At 60.6% G+C, this 23623-nt stretch overlaps 1 protein-coding gene across 3 annotated transcripts; it reads right to left on the reverse strand.

Annotated features, from left to right (window-relative positions):
- Positions 1-56: 56 nt before the first annotated feature.
- On the reverse strand, positions 57-23400 carry ANKRD24 (ankyrin repeat domain 24). 3 transcript variants are annotated; one of them, XM_029052500.2, is made up of 19 exons: positions 23330-23400; positions 22815-22945; positions 21372-21460; positions 18946-19010; positions 18816-18873; positions 17961-18031; positions 16839-16945; positions 16045-16232; positions 15723-15751; positions 15131-15223; positions 14663-14770; positions 14382-14426; positions 13725-13823; positions 6887-6959; positions 4346-4467; positions 2643-3992; positions 1041-1163; positions 818-883; positions 57-141 (listed from the first exon to the last, which is right to left on the reverse strand). In XM_029052500.2, the coding sequence occupies exons 1-19, from the start codon at positions 23366-23368 to the stop codon at positions 64-66; spliced, it is 2934 nt and encodes a 977-aa protein (XP_028908333.1). In that variant the 5' UTR covers positions 23369-23400; the 3' UTR covers positions 57-63. The 3 variants fall into 3 exon arrangements, with proteins under 3 accessions (XP_028908333.1, XP_039766519.1, XP_039766520.1); XM_039910585.1 differs by having other exon boundaries at positions 18816-19010; XM_039910586.1 differs by lacking the exons at positions 22815-22945; positions 23330-23400 and adding an exon at positions 22263-22807 and having other exon boundaries at positions 18816-19010.
- Between the last annotated feature and the right edge of the window lie 223 nt (positions 23401-23623).

The raw sequence follows: 23623 nt of genomic DNA on the forward strand, positions 1-23623 counted from the left end.
ACACCCATGAAAGTCACGGGGCAAGTACCCAGAGGGTCCGGGGCCCCCCCCACCCGCCCACCCTCAATGGCCCTGAGCCTGGAGTTGTTGCATCTGCAGGATCTGGTTCAGGATCTTCTGTACATCTTCATCCATCTGACCCTGAAAAGCGGGAGGGAGAGAGGGAGAGAGAGTGTGGGGAGGGAGGGAGGGAGAGAGTGAGGGAGGGAAGGTGGGAAGGAAAGAGGGTGGGGGAAGGTGGGAGGGAAAGAGAGATGGAGAGGGAGAAGGAGGGAAGGTGGGAGAGAGAGAGGAGAAGGGAGGGAGGGGGAGGAAGCAGCATCACTGGTCCTTTCTCCTACTTAGACTGTGAGCCCCACGTGGGACAGGGACTGTGTCCAACCTGATGATTTTGTACCTAACCCAGCACTTAATACAGCACTTGCCACATAGTAGGGGCTTAACAAACACCACGCTTACCATCGTCATCATCCTCATTATCATTATCGGAGAGTTGGGAGGCTGATAATGACTCCCTCGCCCTCAGGGGACCAGTCAAACAGAAACTTGGATTTACTGGGGGCATTTTCCAATCTGTGACCCGCTAAGCTTCCTCCCCTGACTCTCCACCGATACCGATACCTCTTTCCGGCCCTGACACACACAAACACACACGTGGACTCTCACACACTCATATGCAAACCCCCGCCACCCCCCGCCAGGCCTCTTTCGCTTTCCATGTCCCTAGCCTACAGTCTCCTGCCCTGGGCCCCCTCCTCGGGGACACTCCACCTCCCGGTCTCTTGACCACCCTCTCCCCGACCCGTCTCCCGCTGACCTGGATGGCGTAGAGCAGATGACTGCGGTACAGGGCCACCACTGTGCCGTGACAGCTCTCCGCCTCCTGTGGGCGGAAGATGGGGGGAGTCGGGAGGCAGGTGGGGCTACGGGGGACCCCGTGAACCGTCTCTCTCCCCCAGCCCCGTCTTCTACGGATGTCTCCCCCCCGCCCCGGCCCCGGCCCCGGCCCCGTCCGTTGCCCAGCAAACGGGGAGACTCACCGCTAGCTGTTGCTTCAGTGACTTCACCTGGCTCTGCAGAGCCCCCAGCTCCGGGGAGGGCGCCGGGGGCTGACTCTTCAGAGACTCCTTGAGATCGAAAACCTCTTTGGACAGCTCTGTGATCTGCAGAGAACCCGTCAGTGGGATTTCTCGAGCCCTTACCGTATTGGGCGCGCGGGGGGAGTCCGGTACGACGGGGTCGGTAAACGCGATCCCTGCCCTCAGGGAGCTTACCGTCGAAAGGGAGGAGCGGGGGAACCGGTCACTCTGGGACGGCGGGGGCTTCTAAATCGGCTAGGGCCGAACAGGTCGGGACCCAGCTGCGTGCGAAGCCCGAACTGGCTACCGCCCTAGGGAGCGGAAGGCCTGGCCCAGGACCAGCCTTGACTGGGTCCCCGGCATTTCCGATCCACGCACTCCGCTCTCATCCTCCTTCCTTTCCGTCCCGGCCTCAGCCCCTACGTGATTTCTCCCCTTGTTAGAGCTGGACAGAACGGTCAGAGGGGCCAGGTTGCTGTTCAAGCAGGACCGGTCAGGGCATCAAGCGTAATTCCCACCGAAAAAGAAACGTTCTCCTAGGAGAGGGTGCCGCTCCCCTCGTCGGGAGGCATCTCAAGCCAAGGGTGCATCTGTTGGGGTAGGAAGGAGGGCTCCAACCGGTCACGTAAAAGCCGGTGGGCTTGATTTCTTGTTTCTAAAGGACGCTACGGGGAGAAAAACCACGCTGGCTTTGGGGAAATCTCATTTTGGCAGTGTGCCCTAATTTTGCTAGCTTCCCCCAGCGGGGCCCAGGGGAACGAGGCCAGGCCTGGGAATTAGAGGATGCGCGTTCTAATGCCCGCTCTGCCGCCTGCCCGTCACTTCCCCACGTCTCAATTTCCTCACCTGAAAAATGGGGAATCGACGCCTGTTCTTCGCGCCCCTCCAGACGGTGAGCCCCGTGTGGGGCAGGGACCGTCTGGCCTGATTTTTTTTTTTTAAATGGTATTTGTTAAGCGCTCGCTACGCACCAGGCACCGTATTGAGGTAGATACGAGATAATCAGGTTGGACGCAGTCCCTGTCCGCACGGGCCTCACAGTCTTAATCCCCATTGTACAGATGAGATAACCGAGGCACAGAAAGGTGAAGTGACTTACCCAGGGTCACCCGGCCGACGAGTGGCGGAGCCAGCATTAGAACCTCTGACTCCCAGGTCCTTGCTCTTTTCGCTAGGCCACGCTGTTTCTCTATCTTGTGTCTATCCCGACGCTTAGTACGGTGCCTGGCCCAGAGTATGCGCTTAACAAATCCCCCGTTAATGGGTGGCGGGGAATGAGCCCCTCGGCCTGAGCTCGCCCGGAGTAATCCCAGGCAGAGTTTTGGTAATTTTCTATTCCTGTCTCCACACTTCCCGAAAGAGGATAATTTGCTGGTCACCAACGGTCATCGTGACCGATCAGGACCCGATCTGGGTCAAGACGCTGTTCTCAAAAGGCCGCTCCCCCAGGCCTCCCGTTGGGTCAGCCGCTGGGACTTCCCGTGCCCGTCCCCCGCATCTCTGGATTGCCCCTCTTCCCCTCCCCGCTTCCCGTGGCCCGGTCCCTGTCTGCTGGCTCCCCACCTTCCGGTCCTTCTCCTTGGTCCGCTCCAGCGCCTCCTGGGCCCGGCTCTGCATCTGGCGCCCGTGCTCGGCCTCGGCCCTCAGGCCCCGCAGCTGTTGCTGGGCGGTGGCCAGCTGGGCCTCGGCGGCGTGGCGCTCGCTCTTCATGAAGAGGGCCTCCCGCTGCACCTGGAAGACTTCGGCACTGGTCTTCTCGTGCCGCCGGCCCAGCTCCTCCAGCCTCGCGGTCAGGGCGTCCACCTGCGCCCGCAGGGCGGCCGTCACCCGCTCGTGCTCCGTCTTGGCCACGCTGCCCTCCCGCTCTCGGGCAAGTTCCACCTGCAGACGGGCCGCCTCTTTGCCCTTGACCACCAGCTCCTGCTCCAGCTCCCGCACCCGGGCTCTCAGCTCCCGGCCTTCATCCTCCAGGGCGCTCGTGGCCCGGGAGTGCTCGGCCGCGGGCACAGACGCCCGCCGGTAGGCCTCGGAGGCCTCCCTCAACTGAGCGAGGCCCCGCCGGGCCTCCTCGCACCGCTCCTCCATCTCCCGGGCCCTGCTCTCTGCTGCGTCCCGGGCCCGCCCCAGCGCCTCCACGGCCTGCTGGTGGTCCCGCTGGGGGACGTAAGCTGAGGCCAGCTGCTTCCTCAGGGCATCCGCCTCCTCCTGCCGCTGCCGGGCCTCTGCCTCCAGCTTCCGGAGCTGGGCCTGAGCCACCTGCCGCTCGCCGTCCTGCCGCCCCAGCTGCTCCCGCAGGCCCCGGGCCTCCTCCTCCAGCCTCCGCCGCTCTCCCCGGGCCGCCTCGGCGGCCACCTGCAGCCGGTCCCTCTCGGCGGAGGCCGCCTCCAGCGAGGCCCGCAGGGCCGCGGCCCCCTCCCCTTGCACCTCCAGTTCCTGCAGGCGGAGGTCCCGGAGCCGGAGGTCTTCCCGGGCCCGTTCCAGAGCAGCTCCCAGCTCTTGGATGTCAGCCCCGGGCGCCCCCGCGGCCTCCCGCACTAGCTTGCGCAGGCTCTCGGCCTCCGCCTCTGCCGCCTCACACCGGGCCCGGGCCGTCTCCAGCTCGGCCGCCGACTCGCGCTCTCGCTGCCTCAGGAGGTTCTCCGGGCCCTGGATCTGGGACTCCGAGTCCATCCGGGGCCGCTCCGAGACCTCAGCGGGCCCGGGACGGAGAGCGGGCCCCGCCCCCGGCTCCCCCGGCCCTGCTGGCCCGGCACCCCGCCGCTCCAAGGCTTGCCGCTCCAAGGCTTGCCGGGCCTCCGCGTGCCGCTCCCGGAGCTGTTCAAACTCGGCCCGGAGAGAGTCATAGAGGATTACGGGGATGAAGTCGGCGGACGGGTCCACGTCTGTGTCGTCTTTCTCGTAATTCTCCAGGACCTAGGAGGGGAGGTAGGAATTCGAGGAGAGTGAGGTAGGGATCCGGGGGGCCGGGCGGGGGCGAGGAGGACCGCCTGAGACCGCAGCGCTCATCGGGACTCTCCCTCCTCCCCGAGAGCGGGCGAGATCCTGGATTCATCTGTTCGAGGTCGGGGGTCATCTGCCTGAGGCCAGCGCGCCCAACGGTCCTCGACTCACAGTAAGCGCATAACAAATACCGTAATAATGGGAAGCGGCGGAGTCCAGAGTTAGGGAAGGAACCCGGAGCTCTGACCTAAGGATGGAGGAGGGGACGAGGCTAGGGTAACTCCCACAGCTAAAGGACGGCCCCCGCTGTGGGGCGGGGGCAGCACCTGGATTTTCTCCAACAGTTCCTTGTTCTGCTGGGTCAGAGAGGCCACCCGGCCCTGCAGGGAGACCAGCAGCTCCTGGACGGAGGGGCTCAGACTCTTCTTGGACAGGGGCAGCTCGACACCTAGTAGGGGAGATAGCATCACCCGCTGTCTAACGTGCCAACCGCTCCCCTCCAGTGAGATTTCCCCAGGGCCCACGGAGAGGTGGCAAACTCCGACTGGCCGACTCCAGAAGGGTGGCGCACGGCAGGGGTGGCGTCACGCCTCCTGACCCTCCCACGATGGCGGCCCCTCGGGACGTTCGAGGTGGCGGCTCTATCTCCTGCTCGACGTGACCACCGCACACATGGAGAGTCACGGCAGTTTCCCTGCCACTCTCTGCACGTGCGTGGCAGCCATTTTTAGTTTTAGTTTTACATGGCCCCTTTCCTCGCCCACCTTCAGAAATAAAGGAGCCTTCTTAAAAGGACCAGCTTTCTTTTATAATTGATTTAAACTCCGCGGAGCTCTTCCTTCCCATCCTCCCTCCGTTCCCCTTCCTCCGCGGCCTCCTCAGAACCCAGGAGTGGAGGGAGCCGTTCGATTCCGGGGGGCCTCCGGCTTCTCTTCCTCCAGGGCTGGGCCGGCGGGCGGCCTGAGGCGGGAGCTCGAGTTTGGCCGCTCCGGGGAAGATGAGGGTCCGGGGTCCCTGCCCTGAGGAAGGCCGCTGGGGGACCTGAAGTTGGAATCCCTGGGGTCCACAGGGTGGGATCGGGGCCCAGAAAACCCGGTTTCCAGCTGGCTCAGAGGCGGCGGAGCCGCCCGCTGAGAGGAAGCGGCAAGTGAGCCACTCGGAGCCGTGGGGCAGGGGTTAGAGGGGCAGCTGGCTGGCAGCCTTACCTGGGTCGGGCTGGGGACGCCGAGGCCTGGGAGAGAGCGGGGTCGCTCTCCGTGCTCGGGGAAGACCGCCCGGAGGCCCAAGGTTGGCGTTATCCGCCCAGGGCGGTCGGCCCCGAGAGCCCACGGGACCCCGGGGAAAGGAGGGAAGAAGCGGAGAGCAGTGGGCTGCCGCAGGGAAGGGGCAGAGGAGATGGGCGAGGCAGGCCTGGGAGTGACGGGGCAAGGGGCAGGAGTAGGGTCGGGGGGCAGGGAGGGGCCAGAGTCAAGAGATCGCTGTCTCGCCACATGGTGAAACGGTGCCATTTGACGACATCGCACGATGCGCCACACGACTCCTTCACGCCACGTCTTGCGTGAGTTGTGACGTGATTTATTCTGCGACGCGTAAGGCCTGGCACTTTAAACTCCCGCCTCAGGGTGCATAACAGGCTCATCGTAACGCTGGCTCGGGAGCAGTAGCTAGGCAAGGGGTCTCCCCGCCTTCAGATCAATCAATCGGTCGATCGATCGATGGTATTTCTTGAGCACTTACTGCACACAGAGCACTGTATAAGCCCCTGGGAGAGTTGGGTACAACAGAGTTGGTAGACGCGCCCCCCCCCCCCCCCCCCCCCGCCCACAACAAGCTCAGGGTCTAGAAAGGGAAACAAGTAGGTATCCGTAATTTATTTACATTCATGTCTGAGTGCCGCGGGGCTGGGAGTGGGGTGAATAAAGGGCGCCACTCCGACGCGCGTGTGACACGGAAGGGAGGGGAGCAGGGAAAAGGGGGGCTTGCTTGGGAAAGACCGCCTGGCGGAGATGTGATTTTAATAAGCCTTTGAAGATGGGGAGAGCGATTGTCTGATACGAAGGCTATGCTGGGGACTACTAGAATGTAAGCTCGGTGTGGACAGGGAACAGCTCTACCAACTGTCTTATGTTTGTTCTCTCCCAAGTGCTTAATAACAGTGCTCTGCACACAGTAGGTGCTCAGTAAATATGACCGATTGATACGAAGGAGGGGGGAGCGTGGCTCAGTGGAAAGAGCCCGGGCTTGGGAGTCAGAGGTCAGGGGTTCGAATCCCGGCTCTGCCACTTGTCAGCTGTGTGACTGTGGGCGAGTCACTGGACTTCTCTGGGCCTCAGTTACCTCATCTGTAAAATGGGGATGAAGACTGTGAGCCCCACGTGGGACAACTGATGACCCTGTATCTACCCCAGCGCTTAGAACAGTGCTCTGCTCATAGTAAGCGCTTAACAAATACCAACATTACTAAAGCCCTCCTAAAAGCACATCTCTCCCGAGAGGCCTTCCCCAACCGAGGCCTCATTTTCTACTCCCTCTCCCCGGCACCGGGCCTGGCTCCCTTTACTCACCGCACCCTCCGCCCCACAGCACTCGCGTACACGTCGGTAATTTAAAGCCTGCCTCCCCCTCTGGCCTGCGAGCTCGTCGTGGGCAGGGAACGTGTCTAACCAACTCTGTTGCACTGTCCTCTCCGTAGCTCTTAGTACAGCGCTCTGTACCCAGGAAGCGCTCAGTAGATAGAATCGACTGATCGGTTGACTGAGTGGGACGGGCTGCAGCTAGGGAAGCCGGGGAAGGACAGCGGAGTCCTGTCTACTCCTCCCCAGAGTCCCGCTAACCCTTTACTTGGACGCCCTGCCCCGGGTCCTCACCTGGAAAGTCCGGCAGCTCCCCTTCCTCGTCCTGCAGGGTGTCCACATCATAGCTGGTGTTCTCCTTCTCATTCTGGCAGGGAGACAGACAGACCTGAACCCAGAGCATTCTTCCCCTCCCTCCTTTTCCAAGCCCTCCTCCCCCTCCCCTTTCCGTCTACCCAATCCCCACCCCACCCCCGGGTGTCAGAGACCCCAACGTCCAAAGCTTTGTTCCCACTCCCTTTTCTGCCCCTCAGGGAGTCACATCCGTTGCCAGTCTCAAGTAGTTGGGAATTTTCTCTCCCCATTTTCTTCAAGCAACGTGGCCTAACGGAAAGAGCGTGAGTCTGGGAGCCGGAGGACCTGGGTTCTAATCCCAGCTCTGTCACTTTTCTGCTGGGTGACTTTGGGCAAGCCTCTGCGCCTCAGTTCCCTCATCTGCAGAATGGGGATTCAGTACCGCTTCTCTCTCCTACTTCTTCTTTTCAAAATGATATTTGTTAAGCACTGACTATGTGCCAGGCACCAGACTAAGCGCTGGGGTAGACACGGGCTAATCAGGTTGGACAGTCAGTGTCCCACATGGGGCTCACGGCCTTAATCCCCATTTTACAGGTGAGGAAACTGAGGCCCAGAGAAGTAAAGCAACTTGCCCAAGGTCCCACAGCAGTCGAGTGGAGCCAGGATCAGAACCCAGGTCCTCCTGACTCCCCGGCCCGCGCTCCACCCGCTAGGCCGTGCTGCTTCTCGCTGTGAGCCCTATGTGGGACCTGATAATCTTGTATCTGCCCCACTGCTTATTACAGTGCTTGGCACATACTAAGCGCTTAATAATAATAATAATAATAATAATAATAACAATGTTGGCATTTGTTAAGCGCTTACTAGGTGCGAAGCACCGTTCTACGCGCTGGGGAGGACACAAGGTGATCAGGTTGTCCCACGTGGGGCTCCCAGTCTTCATCACCATTTCACAGATGAGGCAAATGAGGCCCAGAGAAGTGAAGTGACTTGCCCAAAGTCACACAGCTGACACGTGAGGGAGCCGGGATTTGAACCCATGAGCTGCGACTCCCCGGCCCGTGCTCTTTCCACTGAGCCCCGCCGCTTAAAAACACCGCCGTTACCGTTATTACGATTATACGACCTTTGATGCCGGAGTATTTTAGAATGCAACCAGGGCAGGTGGCTGCAGCAACCCCACTCTTCCCGCCCACCGAAGCCCTCCACCGGCCCAAATATTGCTCCCGCCTCTGTCCCGAGCCACCCTCCCTCTTCACATCCGCCAGATGATCGCACTCTCCACCTTCGGAGCCTTATCGAAGGCACATCTCCTCCAAGAGGCCTTCCCCGACTAAGCCCTCATTCCCGCTTCTCCAAGCGCTGTCCCTGCACTTGGACTCATACCCTTCATTCACCCCTCCCTCGGCCCCAAGGCGCTTCCGTGGGCATCCGTACTTTATTTATATTAACGTCTGTCTCCCTCTCTAGACCGTAAGCTCCTTGTGGGCGGGGGACTCTCCCCCGCTCAGTAAATACGACCGATTGATGGAAATATGACCCACACCTTCAGGATCTTCGCCCCCACAGACCCCCAGCCACCAGCTTCCAGTCCACCCGCCCCCCGCTCGGGCCCAGGGACATTGCGCTCCCCTTCTCGATCCTGGGGACATTGTGCTCCCCTTCTCGGCCCCAAGGACATTGTGTCCTCGGGGGACATTGTGTCCCCCTGCTCGGGCCCGGGGACATTGTGCTCCCCAACCGCTCCCCCACTCCGCCCGAGGCGGCCATTTTGGGAAGCCCCCACTCTGCCTGAGGCGGCCATTTTGGGAAGGCCTCACTCCCTCTTCCCTCTTGAGGTGATTCATCTCTCCCGCCCCCGCCCCGGGCGACGACGTCCTTGTTCTCACCATGTTACCTTACCTTAGCCGCCGCCTACGGCCGCCACCCACCCCGGACAACCTCAGGGCCCCCCCGCCGCCACAGGGTTATTTGGTCATGAGCTCTGGGACTCTCTCGGCCGCTGGCCGCTTGACTTTGAGTCTGATCGGGTAGGGTCGGCTTGTCCCCCGACCCTGGTCATCGCCTGCTTATTAACACTATTGTAGTGTGCCTTACTGTAGCATGTTGCTATATTAGCGATCTCGCTTGTTATTGTTTATTGTCGTCAGACTTTGAATCTGATCAGGTCGCCCCTTAATCGAGTCTACCCCCGACCCTGGTCATCGCCCCCTTTTATTAACACGACTATATTGTATCATACTGTATCATGTTGCTATATTACCGATTTCGTTTATTACTGTTTATTGTTGTCAGTGCTGCCACCCACCTCTCTGGCCTCGCCATGTCCCTCCTCCCCGCCCCCCCGCCCCTTCCTATCCTCCCCTTCCCCTTCCCCTCTCTTGCTCAGCTCTTTCCCGTTCTCTCCTCTGTCTCCTCCCCCCCTCCCCTCTCCCGTCCTAGAACCCCACTTTACCAGAGCTACCCCTCTTCCCCCTCCCCCTACTCTTCCCCCCACCAAACCCCCTCTTCACCCCCTCCCCCCTTCTCTCTTCCCCACCCACGCCCCATCCCAGTCCTCTTGTCCCACCGCTACCCCTCATCCCCCTCTCCCCGTCCAGGGCCCCGCCACCTCCTTCCCATCCAAACCCTCCCCTCCCCCCGCCCTTCCCCTCCTCCCCCCTTGCACCCACAGCTACTTTCAAGTGTGGCCTCTGGAACCCCCGCTCTATTACAGGTAAGCTACCTTTCATCCGTGACCTTTTCCTCTCTCGCTCTCTCCTCCTCCTCGCCCTTTCGGAAACGTGGCTCTCTCCCGAAGACACGGTCTCCGCCGCCGCTCTCTCCAGCGGAGGCCTCTCCTTCTCCCACTCCCCCAGACTCGCCGGTAAGGGAGGAGGTGTCGGCTTCCTCCTCTCGCCCCGTTGCCGCTTCCGCACTATCCCTCCTCCCCCCTCCCTCTCCTTCCCCTCCTTCGAAGCCCATATCATTCGCCTCTACCACCCCCTCCAGTTACTTGTCGCCGTCATCTACCGCCCTCCCGGTCCCACCTCCGACTTCTTCAACCACCTTGACCCCTTTCTCACCTTCCTTCTCTCCTTCTCTCTGCCCACTCTGATCCTTGGAGACTTCAACATCCATATGGATGTACCCGACGACTCCTCTGCCGCCCGCCTGCTATCCCTCCTCGACTCTGCCGACCTCCTCCTCCACCGTACCGCGCCCACTCACCGACTCGGTCACACCCTCGATCTCGTCATCTCCTACCGCTGCACTATCTCCTCCCTCACCGACTCTGAAATCCCTCTCTCTGACCATAACCTTCTCACCTGCCTCATCTCTCACACTCCCTCCCCCTGCAAATCTTCGCTACTGCCCCACAGAGACCTCCGCTCTCTCGATCCCATCCGTCTTTCCATTAGCATCTCTCCTCACCTTGCCGCCCTGTCCTCTCTTCCCACTCTCGATGATCAGGTCTCCACTCTCAACTCCACCCTCTCTACTCATCTCGACTCTCTCGCCCCCCCTTTCCCTCCGCCGCTCTCGCTCCACTAACCCACAGCCCCGGATCACCTCCTCCGTCCGCCTCCTATGCTCCTATGCTCGAGCTGCCGAGCGCTGCTGGCGAAAGTCCAAGCACCAAGCCGACCTCACACACTTCAAATTTATCCTTTCCTGCCTTAACTCTGCCCTCTCCTCCGCCAGGCAAAGCTTCTTCTCCTCCCTCATCGACACCCATGCCCGTCACCCCCGCCGATTGTTCCGGACCTTTAACTCTCTCCTTAGGCCCCCTGTTCCTCCCCCTCCCCCATCTCTCACCCCCAATGATCTGGCCACCTATTTCCTCACGAAAATCAACACGATCAGGTCTGAGCTCCCCAAAGTCACCCCTCTGCCTCTCCCCTCCCCCCCACCAACCCCCTCCCCTACTTTCCCATCCTTCCCTGCAGTATCCTCAGAGGAGATGTCCTCCCTCCTCGCAAGTGCCACCCCCTCCACCTGCGCCTCGGACCCCATTCCCTCTCACCTTATCAAAACCATCGCCCCTGCCCTCCTACCTTCCTCAACTTCTATTTTTAACCACTCAATCTCCAAGGGCTCCTTCCCCTCTGCCTTCAAACATGCCCACGTCTCCCCCATCCTAAAAAAACCCGCTCTTGACCCCACTTCCCCCTCCAGTTATCGCCCTATCTCCCTACTACCCTTCCTTTCCAAAATCCTAGAACGAGTCGTCTACAATCGATGCTTAGAATTCCTTAACTCCCATTCTCTCCTAGACCCCCTCCAATCAGGCTTCCGTCCCCTCCACTCTACCGAGACTGCTCTCTCTAGGGTCACCCATGACCTCCTTCTTGCCAAATCCAATGGCTCCTACTCCATTCTAATCCTCCTTGACCTCTCTGCTGCCTTTGACACTGTCGACCATCCCCTCCTCCTCCATACCTTATCTCACCTTGGCTTCACGGACTCTGTCCTCTCCCGGTTCTCCTCTTACCTCTCTGGCCGGTCATTCTCGGTCTCCTTCGCTGGAGCCTCCTCCCCCTCCCATCCTTTGACTGTTGGAGTTCCTCAAGGGTCAGTTCTTGGCCCTCTTCTGTTCTCCATTTACACTCACTCCCTCGGTGAACTCATTCGCTCTCACGGCTTTGACTACCATCTCTATGCAGATGACACGCAGATCTACATCTCCACCCCTGTCCTCTCCCCCTCCCTTCAGGCTCGCATCTCCTCCTGCCTCCGGGACGTCTCCACCTGGATGTCGGCCCGCCACCTAAAACTCAACATGAGCAAGACTGAGCTCCTCATCTTCCCTCCCAAACCCGGTCCTCTCCCAGACTTCTCTATCACCGTGGATGGCACGACCATCCTTCCCGTCTCTCAGGCCCGCAATCTCGGTGTCATCCTTGACTCGTCTCTCTCGTTCACCCCACACATCCTATCCGTTACCGAGACCTGCCGGTTTCACCTCTACAATATCGCCAAGATCCGCCCTTTCCTCTCCACCCAAACAGCTACCTTACTGTTACGGGCTCTCGTTATATCCCGGCTAGACTACTGTGTCGGCCTTCTCTCTGACCTCCCTTCCTCCTCTCTCGCCCCGCTCCGGTCTATTCTTCACTCCGCTGCCCGGCTCATTTTCCTGCAGAAACGATCTGGGCATGTCACTCCCCTTCTTAAACAACTCTAGTGGTTGCCTATCAACCTCCGCTCCAAACAAAAACTCCTCACTCTAGGCTTCAAGGCTCTCCATCACCTTGCCCCTTCCTACCTCTCCTCCCTTCTCTCTTTCTACCGCCCACCCTGCACGCTCCGCTCCTCTGCCGCCCACCTCCTCACCGTCCCTCGGTCTCGTCTATCCCGCCGTCGACCCCTGGGTCACGTCCTCCCGCGGTCCTGGAACGCCCTCCCTCCTCACCTCCGCCAAACTGATTCTCTTTCCCTCTTCAAAACCCTACTTAAAACTCACCTCCTCCGAGAGGCGTTCCCAGACTGAGCTCCTCTTCTCCCTCTACCCCCTCTGCCATCCCCCCTTTACCTCTCCGCAGCTTAACCCTCTTTTTCCCCTTTTCCCTCCGCTCCTCCACCTCTCCCTTCCCATCCCCACAGCACTGTACTCGTCCGCTCAACTGTATATATTTTCGTTACCCTATTTATTTTGTTAATGAATTGTACATCGCCTCGATTCTATTTAGTTGCCATTGTTTTTACGAGATGTTCTTCCCCTTGACTCTATTTATTGCCATTGTTCTCGTTTGTCCGTCTCCCCCGATTAGACCGTAAGCCCGTCAAACGGCAGGGACTGTCTCTATCTGTTTGCCGACTTGTTCATCCCAAGCGCTTAGTACAGTGCTCTGCACATAGTAAGCGCTCAATAAATACTATTGAATGAATGAATAATTCTCTTCTAATTCTCCCCAGTGAATTCTTCCGGACCAGTTGGAGCGCTCTGTGCCCCCGAAGCATTTAATGAAGACCGTCGACCCTGCTACCGACCGGCTCAGATCGCGCGGCGAGCAGGTGGCCCTGCCACGTCAGATCTCCCCCGGCCGGCGGCTGGGACCTCCCGGATCCGGGACCCAAACGTGCAGGGTGGCGACCTCGCTCATACTTAAAAGCCCACAAGACCTGCAGAGGGCAATTCTCGGCGGCGTCCCACCCGTCAGCTGGACCGCAGGGCGTCGGCGAGGTTGTCCCCGTGCACGCGCGACACCTGAGTCCTGGAGCTTCCTATTTCTTCCCTCCTTTCCCATGAGTTCGGAACGCAGCCGGACCCGGCCGCCGAAGCTGGGTATCGGGACGGGTCGGGCTGAACCAGATCTCGAAATTCGAGCTGGTGTGGGATCTTATCTCCCACCACTAAAATGGGCCATTTCCAGAGGGAGGTCTTATGCCAGGCCTTAAAAGGTCACGTACTCCAGGGCTCCGTGGAGCTAGGCCGGGCAGGGAACATGAGAGCTGCAGGCTCTTCCCTCCAATCACCGCCCTGCCTCATCTCCCTGGGGCCTAAACGGGAAGCTAGTGATCCCCTGAGATGCAGGTGCCAGCCTCCATGGGCCTGGCTCTACAGTAAGCGGGATCGAAAGTCAACCCCTCAGAGGGCTCGTGGAATCTAGAGGATGCTGGGCCCAGAAGGGACGCTGAGAGGCCATCTCCTCCCTCCCTCTGCCTCTAGGCGGGAATGCACCACACCCACACGTGACCCACCGCTCCATCTGGGTGAGAGGTTCTCCCGTTTTCTAAATCGCTCCAAAGAAGTTAATTCCACATTCTCAGTCGCACCTTCCAGCGTCTGACGACGACCACTGGCCGTCCCCCGTCCCCCCCAGCCACCCCAGCCCCAAACCAAGGCTCATACCTCCAGCAAGGATAAGCGGCTCTGGAGGCTCTCTAACTCCTTGCTGAGGCTCTCCTTCTCCTCCTGCTTGTCCACCAGCTGCTTCTGCAGTTCTTCGATCTGTTGTTGATGGTTTTTTCGGTCGGGGGCTCCCATCACGGGGTCCATCCAGCCACACTTCCCCCAAAGACCCGGCTCTGGAGGGGAGCAGACTGGACCAAGGTGGCAGTCGACAGGCCCAAATGTAGCTAAGATGCACTGTGCCCCGCTAGACTCCTGGGCACCATAAGGCCCCTCTGCCTTCCCCCTCCAGCAGAGATCAGACCCTGGGACCCCCGCCCACCGTCTCACCCCCCTGCGGCTCCAGAAGCTCTCCTATCGTCCTTTCTACGAAACGAGGACGGCTTGCTTCGACCTCCCTCGGGCGGCGGGGCTGGGGGACCTCAGGTGGGGACCGGGGCCGTTCTGGGGGGCCGGGGGAGGGCCGGGTCCTTCCGATGTCCCGCAGGATCCCCCTCCCCACTCTCCGATAGGCAGCAGCCGGATCTCGGGGAAGAAGGTTACGGCCAACCTCGAAAACGGGCACTTGCCAATCGGAGCAGTTGACATGGCGGGGAGGAGGAAGGGAGGAGGTGGTTATGGGCACTGGATTCTCGGTCTGCGGACTCCTAGATTCACCTGTTTCTCCAGGGCGTGGAGGGAGCTGTCTTCGGGGTCCCGGGGCTGCAAGGAGACGGGCAGAGAGGGAAAGGATCGCACCGTGCTCCACCCTGCAACCCATCTTGGCCTCCTGCCGCCGGGAGTCCAGCTCCGGCGGGATCCTCGCCACCCAACCCTCCAGGGCCCCACTGTAGGGCCAGAGCTGCCTTGCTGGGCTCCCAGACCAGACCTCAGTCAGTCAGTCGGTCAATCCCTTTTCTTCTCTGACCTCCCACCTAGGCCGGGACCCCTCAGCTTGCCTCTCGCTTCTGCTCGTCCTGCTTCTGCTCCAGGCTCCGGATCTTCTGGAAGAGCTGGGCCCGCTCCTGCCGCAGCCTCACGATCTCTTCGTAGGCCTCCTTATCCTCCTGGGAGGCCCCAAGCACCTGCTTAGGGCCAGCCCCCCCCCGGAGAGCCCCTCTCCTGGCCCAAACCCGGGGCGGGGGTCGCCAACGGGACGCCGTCCCACACCCGCGTGGGCCCGGGACCAGGTTTTGCCACCCGAGGGGCTTCGGCTGAGTTCCGCTCGGGGGTTGACGATCCCTCTGCTCTGGGAGACCGCGCGACTCCCAAAGACCCTGCAATCTCCCCCTCGCTCCCCCGTCCTCAAATGCCCCGTCCCCCAGCCTCAAAGGAGCCTCCCCGCTCCCTGGCCTCCCGGGACGGAGGGGACTTGGGCAGGTCCGCGCCCCCCTCTCCAGGCCCCCCACACCCAGAGCCTCTTCTACCGGGACAGAGAAGCAGGGAGGAGGCAAGGGAGCCTTCCTCTTCTTGGAGGCCGTGCTCTTCTCCTTAGGAGTCGGCTGGCTAGTCAGAGAGGTCTGCGGGGAGATGGGATGAAGGCCGGTGGAAGCCAGTCCTCTGACCCGACCCCTCCCCCACCGACCGGGCAAAGCAGGGGGGCAAGCGAGGGTCAGAGTAGTCCTCATCTCCCCCACCCCAACCTCCCTTTCGGTTGCCCAGACAGGGTAACTGAGGCACAGAGCGGGTCCCAGGCGCAGACTTGGAAGTCAAACCCGGGACTTCTGGACTCTGTACTTAGTCGGGACCGAACCGGACGGACCCCAGCTTCAGTTCCCGAGGGCCTTCTGAGGCTCCTGAAAGTTAGGGAGTAAAAGCGGGGGGGGGGGGGGGTGGAGCCCGGGGGGTGGTCCCCAGCTCCCGTGTACGTACACTCCGGTCGCGGGTGGGCATCGCGGCTCCGCGATGGGAAAAGGGCAGAGGAGAGGGGCGGCAGGAGGTTTGGGGAGATGGAAGAGGAGGCTGGGATCACTGCTCCGGGGAGCCCCAGCCGGGAGGGGGACGGGGCGAATGCAATACCTGAGAAGAGATTTCAGCCGACTCCTCTTCTGCAAAGGGAGGAGAAAGAACAGAAGGTGATCAGCAGGCTCGGGTCTCCGTTTTGGCCAAGGCCTCGGTCCCTCCGGCCCTCCCTCCCTCCCCGCTCCCTTCCACCCCCTGCGGTTAGGGAGAGGGAGCGATCCGCGAGACCAACGGGAGGTGGGGTGGCGCGAGGGGAGTGAAACCCGCTATCCGGAGTGGGGAGACGGAGCCTGACACCAGAGAGCAGGGGCTGGAGGGCCCCGGCACTTGCCGCTCCTTGGTTTTCCCAGCCACCGACGGGCCTCGTGATCTGACCTACCACTGGCCAAGGACTGGCGCCGGGCAGCATCCCGTAATAAGTGAAGGACCAGGGCGTCCCCTGTGAGGGCTCCGTAGTGAGCGGCGTTGTGGCCTAGGGTGTCGGTGAGGCTGGGCCGGGCCCCGCCCCGCAAGAGCACCTCCACCGTCTCCGTGCTGGCTCCCTCACAGGCCAACATCAACGCTGTTCTGCAGCGGGAAAGACGGGCTCCCTGGGGCGGGAGGAGCCGGGGAACGGGCCCACAGGCTCCTAGCTCTCGTCTCGGGCCTTTGGGCCGTCATCTCCTGGGGGCCTGAGGAGCTCCCCGCTCCTCTTGCCTGAGCTAGAGGGCAAGCGAGGCTGGACGTGCCCCGTCGGAGGACTCTCCCGAGTTCCCCCCATCCAATCCGGAAGCTCTTCCCGCCTCGGCCGCCGGGATCTAGCCGACCCGGCTCCTGAAGCTCTCGGGGAGCCCGGCTTCCCCTCGTAGGCCCTCAGGTGGGGAGTGGGACTGTTTTGGGGGGACAGGGGAGGACCACGTCCTTCCTACATCCCGCAGGATCCCCCTGCTCACTTTCCAATAGGCAGCGGCTGGATTCGGGGGAAGAAGGTTACGGCCGGCCTTGAAAAGGGGCACTTGCCAACTGGAGCGACTGACGTCCGGCAAGTGGAAAAGAGCTCCCGGATCATGTTTTGGTGATCTGGAAAAATTCTGGTTCTTACTTCTGGTTAAAATGTTAGCATTCCCAGGCTGTCTCCGCCCCTCCTGCCCAGCGCGCCTTCCCCAAGGCAAGACAGTGGCAGCGATCACTCACCTGCCCTGCTGGTCCTGGTCATTCACAGCCGCTCCGTGCTGGAGCAGGAGGCGGCACAGTTCCGCATGGCTCATCTGGGCGGCCAGGATGAGGGGTGTCACACCTGACTGGAGGGGCGGGGGGGAGGGAGGAAATGAGACGCGGACGGGGAGACGGGACACGGAGAGGGGCACCCACCCCCTCCGACCATCACGCCCCGTCCGTGGACTCTGATGGCTGGTCACCAGGAGGCGGGGACCAGGGACAGGTGGCCGAATGATCACCGTCCACTTGAAGGCCCTCAATCACCTTGGCCCCTCCTACCTCACCTCGCTACTCTCCTACTACAACCCGGCTGGCGCCCTTCGCTCCTCTAACGCCAACCTTCTTGCCGCACCTCGATCTCCTCTATCGCCCACGTCCTGCCTCCGGCCTGGAACCCTCTCCCTCCTCATATCCGACAGACGATTACTCTCCCCCGTCTTCGAAGCCTTAACGAAGGCCCCTCTCCCCCAGGAGGCCTTCCCTGACTGAGCCCTCCTTTCTCTGCTCCCTCTCCCTTCTGCGTCGCCCTGACTTGCTCCCTTTATTCATACTCCTCCCCCCCCCCCAGCCCACAACACTTACGAACACATCTGCAATTGATTTATTTATATTCCTGTCTGTCTTCCCCTTTAGACCGTAAGCTCACTGTGGGCAGGGAATGTGTTTCTTCTTTTGTTAGATTATACTCCCCCAGGTGCTTAGTACAGCGCTGTGCACACAGTAAGTGCTCAATCAATACGGTAGACTGACGATCGGGTTCAAATAATAATGATAATAGTAACGATGGCATTCGTTAAGCGCTTACTATGTGCAAAGCGCTGTTCTAAGCGCCGGGGTAGGTGCAGGGTAATGAGGTTGTCCCACGTGAGGCTCCCAGTCTTCATCCCCATTTCACAGATGAGGTCACTGAGGCTCAGAGAAGTGAAGTGACTTGTCCGGGGTCTGACAAGCGGCGGAGCCGGGATGAGAACCCAGCTCCGCCGCTCGTTGGCCGTGTGACTTCGGGCAAGTTTGGGTGACGCCAGAGTGCCCCGAGAGAGTGAAGGAGGGGAGGGATGGGAGCACCCGCTTTGGCGGGGGGGAAAGGAGAACGCTCACCCGATCCCTGGGGTTCAGATGAGCTTTGAAGGCGCAGAGCATTTCAGAGCAGGAGAGACAGCCACCGGCAGCTGCGGAGAGACATACCGTCACCCCCGCCTCACACACACAAAAACACCGACTCGATCACTGCCCCACCCCTGCGTTACGGTCCCATCCGTGGATCGTCCAAGCCTCTGATTCCTCCCCCTCCCTCCGACTGCCCTGTCTTTCGGTCGCCCTGCTGCTCGGCGGCACCTCTTCCCCGGGATGGACAAGAAAATGAGAGGAGCTTGAACTCGAATCCATGAGTCTTCGCTCCATTTGCCCGTGCTGGTGGGGGCATCTGATGTGGGTCAAAAATACTACGTTTGTCAACGTAGTGACTAATAGAATGTTTGGAAGGATCCTTGGATCTGAAACACCCGTGTCCCCGTTGCTCGTGGAGTTATCCTTGTCCATCCCAGCTGCCCCACTGTTGAGTCTGCCCGGTGTTCAAGGAGGTTAAAAAATGGTCTAACCCAAGTGTCGGCAGCCCCCCGCTTCCTCCGCCGCTGCCCTCGAGGCCAGCGGGGAGAGGAGAAGAGAGGGGGTGACCGGTCAGCCTCCAGAGAAGGCGTCAGGCCTGCGGCCCAGGGCCTTCAGGGAGGAGTAAAACAGCTGAGGCGGGGCTGCGGCTGCCGGTGACCAAAGAGACAGGACGCGGTGGGTTCCCTCCTCCCCACCACCCCTTCTGGGCCTTCTTTAACTGAGTTCTAGCCTGTTCCGGCTTACCGTCGGCAGCGGTTCTCTCCCATTTCACCCCGGCCCAGGAAGTGGGGAAACATCCCACCCCCTGGGACTAAAGACCGCTTCGGGCGGCCTCTTGCCGCCCACCTGCGTGATGGAGAGCCGTCCAGCCGCTGCCGTCCACGGTGTCCACCACGCAGGCTGCCTGGGAGAGGAGAAGGCTGAAATGAAACGGACTGACCCACCCTGCCGGGGGTGGGAGGCGGGCGGAGTTTACCTGAAGCAGCCGCTTCAAACACTGCGGGTGCCCGTACTTAGCGGCTAAGTGCAGGGCGTTATAACCTGAAAGAGGAAGAATATTGAGTCAGGGTCTCCCCAGGCCTTTGGGACTCCCTGGTTCTAGCTGAAACCCGTTCGGAAAAGGAGCTAATCCTTTCCCGCCCCAGAGTAACTTTAGAGAACGCAGAGAAGCTGCAGGCTCCCAGCCCTCTCGAACCTTGCAGGCCACACTCGGGTTTTGGGGTTTTTTTTAGTGATATCATTAATAATAATAATAATAGCATCTGTTAAGCCCTTACTATGTGCCAGGCACTGTTCTAAGCACGGGGGTTGATACAAGCTAATCGGGTTGGACACCATCCAGGGCCCACATGGGGCTCACAGGCTTAATCCCCATTTCACAGATGAGGTAACTGAGGCACAGAGACGTTCGATGACTCTCCCGAGGTCACTCAGCAGACAAGTGGCGGAGCCAGCGTTAGAACCCAGGGCCTTGAGGTCTTTTCACTGTCACGCTGCTTCCCACACTCCTTCTCACCTATTCCCCCGCCCTCTTCCCCAGGAAGCGGGTTAGCGACGGTTCGTACAGGTGGGTGAATCGAAGGCTTAGAAACGGCCTCCGTCGGCCCTCCCCCTCCTCTCTTACCCCGCAGGTCTCCAACCCTGACCCAATCTGCACACTCCACCCCTCCAACACCAACCTGCTCGCCGTGCCTCGGTCTCGTGTCCGAAACGCCCTCCCCCTTCACATCTGACGGACCTGTACTCTCCCCACCTTCGAAGCCCTCCTAAAATCACCTTTCTTCCAAGAGACCTCCCCCGACTTCCCTGTCTCAGCCGCCCCGGCCTCTGGGTCGATTTTGCAGTCGGGTTTGCTCCCTTTTGAGCACTCTGATAGTCACCCTCCCCCAGCCCCACGGCACTTAGGTAACATATTCATCTGAAATGAATTTTCATGTCGGTCTCCCCCTCTGTCGACCCCCCAGTGGTATTTACTGACAGTTTCCCGGGTGCAGAGCGCTGTACTAAATGGCTGGGAGACTATAACGGAACGGAGTCGGTAGTCTGGAAAGAGCCCGGGCTTGGGAGTCAGAGGTCACGGGTTCGAATCCAGGCTCTGCCGCTTGTCAGCTGTGTGACTGTGGGCAAGTCACTTCACTTCTCTGTGCCTCAGTTACCTCATCTGTAAAATGGGGATTAAGACTGTGAGCCTCACGTGGGACAAACTGATTACCCTGTATCTACCCCAGTGCTTAGAACAGTGCTCTGCACATAGTAAGCGCTTAACAAATACCAACATTATTATTAGTCACGTTCCCTGCCCACGATGAGCTTACAGTCTAGAGGGGGAGACAGGCGTTAACGCCAATTAATCGTTTACCGATATGTACCTAAGCGCTGTGGGGCCGAGGGAGGGGGTGAATACCGAGGGTCCAAAGGGCCCAGATCTAAGTGCGTAGGCCCCGCAGAAGGGAGGGGAAAGCAGGGAAAAGAGGGCTTATCGGGGAAAGGCCTCGTGATGGAGATGTGACTTTAATATTCATTCATTCAATAGTATTTATTGAGCGCTTACTATGTGCAGAGCACCGCACTAAGCGCTTGGAATGAACAAGTCGGCAACAGATAGAGACAGTCCCTGCCCTTTGACGGGCTTACAGTCTAATAAAGCTTGGAAGGTGGGGAGAGGCGATGGTCTGGCCCGTTTGGAGGGGGAGGGAGTAGGTGGGAAAGGGGAGGCAGTGAGATAGAGGCACGGTGAGCAAGCTGGCTCCAGGGGAGTAAAGTGCGTGGGCCGGACCCGAGTAGGAGACCGGCGAGGAGAGGGAGGAGGGCCAAGCTGATCGAGTGCTTTAAGGTAAGGTGCTTCCGTCTGATGCGCAGGTCTAAGCTCTACATTGAGACCTTCCTGTGGGCAGCGTTCGGCTATACCCTCTCCGTTGTACCGTACTCTCCCAAGCACTCAGGACAGCGCTCTGCACAGAGTAAGCACTCGGTAGATATCTGCCACTGACCGACGACTCATCGAAGTAGCCTGTTTATCGTCGCTAGCGTTAATAATAAGGCCAAGCACCGTACCGAGCACTGGGGTGGAGATGAGACCGTCGGGTCCCACGTGGGGCTCACGGTCTAAGTGAGAGGGAGAACCGGTATCGGATCCCCGTTTTGCAGGTGAGGGAAAGGAGACACAGAGAAGTGAGGCGACTTGCCCCAGGCCGTAAAGCGGATGAGTGGCAGAGCCAGGATTAGAACCCAGGTCCTCTGACTCCCAGGCCTGTGCCCTTTCCACGCTGCTTCAGGACCACAGCAAAGCGGGCACCAGAACTCCCACCCAGACCGTCAGCGGTCGCTCTCGGGCTCTCTCGCCTCTTGGCTCGGGCCCCGCCCCCCCCCCCCCCCCGGCCGGACTCCCGGGTCGTGGGCTACCTGAGCCGTCGGTGCTCATGACGTTGGCTCCGTGGGCCAGCATGGCTTCCAAGCAAGCTGCAGCTCCCCGCATTGCGGCCAAGTGGAACCTGCAGCAGAAACGCGCCCCCCCGCCACCGCCCCCAGTCAAAATCCCTTGAGGGACGCCTGGCCGCCCACTCGGGGAGACAGCGCCCACATTAAACAGCGTTTCAGATGGCCATTTCCCCACTCCTTCGGGGGGTGAGTAAAGACTGTCGCTAGCTGCAAGGTCAGGACTGCTGGGCTGGCTGACTTTATCGCCCGCGTGCCTTATTAGGTAGGGTAGACCGGTAAAATATCTGGGGGACTTTCTTGCAAAGTGGGATTAAGAAAGAGGAGGATTTGAGGAAGAAGAAGAGAAACGCCTAAGAGGAGAGAAGAGATTCTGGCGCTTGGCAGGAGACCTCCGCAACTCCTCGGCGGTCCCTTCCGGGAGGGCACCGGTCAGCCCGGGGCTTGAGCCCCGAGGGGCCCCGTCCCTCCCCGTGATCGGGACCCCCGAGGGCCCTCGTCACACGGGGCAGAGGGGGCAGTTGGCCGAGGAGCCGACGGCCGCAGCCGCTCTCCGGCGTCCGGTTCCCCGGGAGGGGAGGGGTCCCCTAGAAGGCCCGGTTAAGACTAATGTGGCTCGGTTCCTGTGCACAAGTCATTTAAAGCAAAATTCATTCAGTAGTATTTATTGAGCGCCTACTGTGTGCAGAGCACTGTACTAAGCGCTTGGAAGGTACCAAATGAACCCGATCCTGGCATCGGGGCTCCTGACGTTACAATAAACTTGCCTTGCAATTAACATAGAGCGGTTTCTGGGGTCACATCTCAGTCTTCGGACACGTATAATGTAGTTTCGTTACACGGTAGCCCACTTCTTACCTTGGAGCAGGCGCACGGATCCAGCGGAAGCAATAAGAGATGGCAGGCGATTGGATTTTATCACATAATTACGATCGGGCAGTTGTCTTTACCAAAGTAGGCCGCTTAAATGGATTCGTCCTCCCCAGACCACAGATCGGACATTTTACGGACACGTTATTTTTTTTCTCCCCCGCCTGGATAAAATGATGGATTTCCTTTCGCAGGCTCCCCGTTCCGCCACCTTTAGCCCGGGCCCCGCATCTAGGGTCTAGGGCCAGCTGCCGAGCTGGGCCTGGGAACCTCTGGCCTTAGAGGACCGCCACGGGGCCTCCGCAGGAGCGTCACCTCTTTTCCTCTGCTCCGGCAGCTCCGGTGACCCGTTTGGCCTGGGGCACCGGGAGAGGGCCCATGAGGGTGGACGGGGGTGGGGAGGGGGACTTGGACGCATCTACCCTCATCTTTCTCTTCCCCGTTTCCTTTTTTCATCTCTCCCCGCCCGGAGGACGCCGGGTCCCGGCCGGGGGCTGGTAGAGTCTTCCGGCTGCTGGGAAAACGGCGAGGGGCACTTACGCGGACTTGCCATCCGTGTCCAGCTTGGTGGGGACCAGACCCTTCCGAACCAGCAAGGCCGTGACCCGGGCAGGGTCATCGCTCTCCACTGCCTGGAGCAGCTTCTCGTCGTTCTTTCCCCAGTCCTGGCTCTGCACGGGAAGGGTGGTGGCCGGGGCCGGGGAGGGAGATGATAGGAAAGCTGAGACTTGGAGGAGGTCGGGGGGTGCTCCTAGGGATCTCACAGCCGCCGCTGGTGGTGGTGGTGTGGGGGGGGGGTGTCCCCCTCAATCGTCTCTGAGCCCTCATCCCCTCTGCGCAAGACCTCGAACCTCCGTTCCTCCGCAAGCCCTCCTCGCCCCCACGCCGCTGGCAACTAGGGGTGCGGGGGGGAAAGGAGGAGATCGTTCCAGTTCAGGGAAGAGGGGGCGACGGGGGGGGGGGTCCTGGCCGGGGACGGGGGGGGCGGGGACGGGGGGTGGGAAAGAGTCCAGACCAGCGTGGAGAAGGGAGGGCCCGGCCGCACTGGCTCCTACCGCGAAGGAGGCGGCGGCGCAGAGGCAGATCTGCTTCATGATGTCCGGGGCGAGATCCCGAGGAGCGGCCATGCGGGGGGAAGGGGGGGCACTCACCCCCATCCCATCCCCCGGGGCCCCCGCCGGGCTCCTCCCCCTGGCGCACTGCAGCCTCGGCGGCCGGCCAGCCCCGACCCGGGCCCGGGGTCGGGTTCCTCCATCCGGTGCCGCGGAAATTGGACTCCCTTTGTTTCGGGGATTGGGAACCGGAGAGGAGGGCGAGGCGAGGGCCAGGGGCCCGGCCTACCTGAGCTC

Source organism: Ornithorhynchus anatinus, chromosome X2 (genome assembly GCF_004115215.2).
Source record: "Ornithorhynchus anatinus isolate Pmale09 chromosome X2, mOrnAna1.pri.v4, whole genome shotgun sequence".
NCBI lineage: Eukaryota > Metazoa > Chordata > Mammalia > Monotremata > Ornithorhynchidae > Ornithorhynchus > Ornithorhynchus anatinus.